Source organism: Solanum verrucosum, unplaced genomic scaffold (assembly GCF_900185275.1).
Source record: "Solanum verrucosum unplaced genomic scaffold, falcon-dt-bn FXZP01000303.1, whole genome shotgun sequence".
NCBI lineage: Eukaryota > Viridiplantae > Streptophyta > Magnoliopsida > Solanales > Solanaceae > Solanum > Solanum verrucosum.
In genome coordinates, this window is record NW_026019911.1 from 1,248,524 (window position 1) to 1,253,173 (window position 4,650).

The 4,650-nt window shown below is 40.2% G+C and overlaps 1 protein-coding gene across 1 annotated transcript; it reads right to left on the minus strand.

The window, feature by feature from the left end:
* Positions 1-3,166: 3,166 nt before the first annotated feature.
* Positions 3,167-3,619, minus strand: LOC125822027 (uncharacterized). The gene has a single exon (XM_049501408.1). It carries the CDS (start codon positions 3,617-3,619, stop codon positions 3,167-3,169), a length of 453 nt encoding a protein of 150 aa, XP_049357365.1.
* Positions 3,620-4,650: the final 1,031 nt, after the last annotated feature.

Consider the following 4,650-nt stretch of genomic DNA (forward strand, 5'->3'; position numbering starts at 1 on the left):
ACGAAGTGACCGCCCATACAACTTCTTCATATACACCTAAGTGTTCCTAAGAGTTACCATAGACAAGGGTTTTATCATTACATTATAACATACTAAGTCAACATTCTTTATAAAACCATTTAAGAGACACACAAGCATATAGGGGACAATCACATAATAGCCCTAAGACTTAGGTAACACACTTTAGCATCGTTTAAGCCTACTCGTGCCATGTGTAAATAGCATCCCATACTACTACCTACACATTGTAGAGCCTATCCAATACTAGAGTGCACATCCAACATGATATAAATAGGCCTTAACCGACATAGACCACACTAGCAAGGTATGGAATCCGGTGTCTATCCTACTCCGTGGAGGTTGTTCTACTTGCCAAGGGTAGAACTAGAAGCAACCCATGTTGGCACATGGTTTAAGAGATGTCCAAGGATGTTCATTGTGCCTAATCTCATGCTCAACTAGGCCACAATCCTAACCACATCCACTCGGTGCTTAGCCTTGGATTCCATAGAGTATTCAATCACATATGTACTAGAGAGGGTTCCTTTTCTAGTTCAACCAACTCATAGTACCTCTTCCCAAGAAAGACCCCATTTCTTAGTCATAGCCAATCTAGGTTCATAAGGATAGCTCATTTGACTTTCTTAGATAAGGATTCTCATGCCGTTCCGGCTCCATCCATCTCTAAGTCTATCATTTCACCCAAGAAGGGAACATCGCCCAAAGGCCCATCCTTAAAGTTTATACATTTTCTTAGAAAAGCTAGACTCATAAAAAGGCACTATGCTTAAGACTACCAATTCAAGTCTTGGCCTAGAATTCTTCTTTTAGCATTTATAGGAAGGCATAGCCCAACCAAACATTCATATATATAATCAAGCTTCCATGACACAAGACAAGATACTCAAGTCTAGCATATGATCTACAACATCATTTTATGAAAACTCATCATAGTCCATCATCACCACATATCACCATTTCGAGAGAGACATGCTTTCACATTAGCATAATAACACTTTATACATTATCACATTAACACCATTAGAACATCTTCACATTATAGCTTCACACAAACTTTACATATAGCTTCATATAGAACTTTACATATAGCCTCATATATATATATAAATACAACAATATAATAACACTCATATATTGCCCTTGATGGCCTCAATTCCCAATAATACCACACAAGAATAAGATATAACACTTCCACCAAAGGTGGGTTCAACCTACCAACAACAATCAATTCCATAAAGAGAGTTCAAGCTTTCTTACCATAATCCAAAGCCATAACCAAAATCATCAATACTTCACCCATAAGGCTTACCACCCTTAATTCATCCATTATCAACAATTAATCATAAATAAACATTAAACAACACAAAATATATCAATACAATTCACTTTACACATAATTCCATCAACTTTGAATTTATAGAAATAGACCCACTTCATAGCAAATTTAGGGTTTTAGTGAAAACATGGATTCTTGAAGGAAGTTCATATAAAATCATCAATTCTACTTTAATTCACTAATATAATTCTTTTGAAAACAATTTATCAATGAACCCATGCTTAGAATAGAAATTAGGCTTTTTGTTCTTTGAAGATTTTTGAAATCCTTTTTGAATGGACTCCTTGAAAGAAAGGATAATCAAGGATCAAGAGTCACCATACCTTAGACTTGATGAATCCCATGAAAATTTGATGAAGAAAGCTTGAAATCTAAAACCCTAGGTTCCACTTCTCCTTCTTCCTTGAGTTGAGAGAGAAATATTGAGAGAGAAGAACTTTGGAATTTAATTTGGGAAAAAAGAGTAAAATGACTTTTTAAAAGACTTAAAACCTTATATATTTATCATATAAACCATTTAAAATCAACCCCACATAATAAACAATTAAAAAGAATTTACTTAAAATCCCTTCACTTGGGCAGCCCCGTCAGGGACCACGCCCACTTGGACGGGTCGTGAAGGGTACCACGGCTCGTGGTGGTGCTCGTGGTCCCTTGACCAGTGGGCCTCTCCACCATATCAAGCCCTCAAGGGACCAAGGCATCTTCACGGATGCTCCCACGATCCGTGGTGCACACCACGAGTCGTGGTGGAGCTCGTGAAGATGAGGCAGCACCTAGGCAAAGTTGCCTTGCCTCCCTTGAGACCAAGTGATCTTCACGCCCAAGTATACGGACCGTCTAGGGCACCATTGGCCGTGTTGGTGCCCGTGGTCTTTGGGGCAGTGGGCAGCCAACTTGGGAAAGCCTTGACTTTTTGGCTAAGGCTTGCCCCTTTTTGGCTTGGCTCCTTGTCTAGCACCCTCAACCAACCTAGAGTAGGTCTCAATGCATGGAGTCTAACACGTGCCTTGACGTTGACTCACTAAACTCTTCAAACTAGACCTTAAGAGTCAAAACTCAACATTTAAACAAGTTACTAATGAACAAAACCCATGTGAGGCTCTACTTTATCCTACTTCATTTTGAGGGGCGTTACAATATCCCCACTTGGAAACATTCGTCCTCGAATGACACTTTAAAACATTAAGGGTAATGTCTCAAGACTATCAGCCCACCACAATCATACAATATCAATATGAAAGCACTCATCAAGGAGGAAACATCAACTCCACATAACAAGCCATTACAACACCACTTCATTCAAATTTTATGGAAGTAGGAATCACACCTACAACTGAACATGCCTCAAACTTTTTTTTCCACTTCTCATTTATTTGGAGGAACTCCCTTCTCCATAGTACCTCACGCTCATAACAACATCAAAGAACACAATATGCAATTATCTCATTAAAACACAATCATACCACATAAATAATACACTTAAGCATGCTCAACTAATCAACTCTAACAACTTTTAGCAACTCACCATTTTATGCATATAAGGAGAACAACAATCATCAACCTCGTTTTCTTATTTAAATTAAGAACTCAATTTAAAGCATGCATCATTATAAGGAGAATATAGAAACTCATTCTTTTCCACACAAGACTCCAAAAACCATGCATCATGCTTCTACAATCAAATGACTCAAGCTTGATTAGGAATAGAAGAAAGAGACAAGAATATCCAAACTCACCTCAACTCATCCTTCAACATACCATCCCCCACTTGGGAGAAATCCATCTAAACCAACACAAAACTAGAAATTATGACTTACCGGCACCTTCATCCGGATTTACTTCCTTGTTAGCTCGGAGAGCATAGAAACGATTCCTTGCTTGACCATCAACATTAGGACCACTATAAGGAGCTTCCCTAGCATTCCTTCCTTTAGACACATTATTAGGACAATCTCTCACCTTGTGATCATTTTTCCCACAACCATAGCAACCACTAGTGCCGGATAGACACTTCCCAAAATGCTTCTTTCCACAAGTGGAACAACTAGGCTTAGCAATTTGAGAACCACCACCTCCTTCATGGTTAACCTTAGGAGCACTTGATAAATCTTGATTTGGAGCCCTCTTCTTAAACCTAGGTTGTCCTTGATCCTCATACCTACTCCTTTTTAAATCTTTCCTCACCCTAGTCATCTTAGACTCCTCAATAGATTGAGCATACACAACAAGCCTATAGATGTTCATGTCACCATGGAGCATTGCCGTACGACACTCTTCTTTCACCAAGTCGGATACACCGGTAACAAACATACTCATCTCTTCTCTAGGGTTAGACACCAAAGATAGAGCATACCTAGACAACATAGAGAACTTCAAAGCATACTCCTCCACACTCATAATACCTTGCCTAAGATTAATGAACTCCTCAATTTTGCACTCCCTCTTCTCTAGGGGAAAGTACTTACCCAAGAATGCTTTTTTAAACTCCTCCCATTCTATAGGACCCGCTTGCTCCGGCCTATTTGCCTTCCATTGAGTGTACCAAATTTGGGCCACCTCCTTCAATTGGTATGAAGCCAATTCCGCTTTCTCTCTAAAAGATACTCCCATAGCATCCACAATTTTGTAAATCTCATCCAAGAATCCTTGGGGATCTTCTCCAATTCTAGAGCCCAAAAGATAGGAGGATTCATCCTCACGAAGTCTCTCAACCTTGAGGCCGCCGTACTCTCATTAGCATTCACCCTAGGCCCCACATCTCGGTTAGCTTGAGCCGTCATGGCTCGGGCTAGAGTTAGAAAAGCCGCCCTAATCCTTTCATTAGTCATGGCCGGAGGAGCCACCGGAACCTCATTCTCTTGATTGCCAATGGGGACTTGGTCATCTTGAAGACCTTGCACACCTTGGAGAGGAACTCGATCCCTCATCAACTACCCCTTCTTCCGCTCTCCTTCGGTTAGCCATCGTATTCATTTCCTATATACACAATAGATGGATTAGGAAAATGACACTTATAGACCAAACTCTAAGGCACGACGTCAAGATTAATGAAAGAAGTGAAACTTCTACCGTCCTATAGCCTCTCGCTCATAGATGTGTCGCGACTCACACCGATGAACAAGACTCTACTAGACGTGGCATATGAGACTTTGAATCCTAAGGGACAATTTCCAAAACCTAATGCTCTCATACCAAGTTTGTAACGACCCGGGAGCACCCCCTAGCCGTTACATGCATATTCGACCTCTCGGAGGTCTTATACAAGCCTTAGCATTCATTCATCGCATTCG

What these genes read in the sequence shown, in the direction of transcription:
- LOC125822027 (XM_049501408.1), bottom strand. Translation starts at nt 3,619, where the DNA reads ATGCTCCATGGTGACATGAACATCTATAGGCTTGTTGTGTATGCTCAA.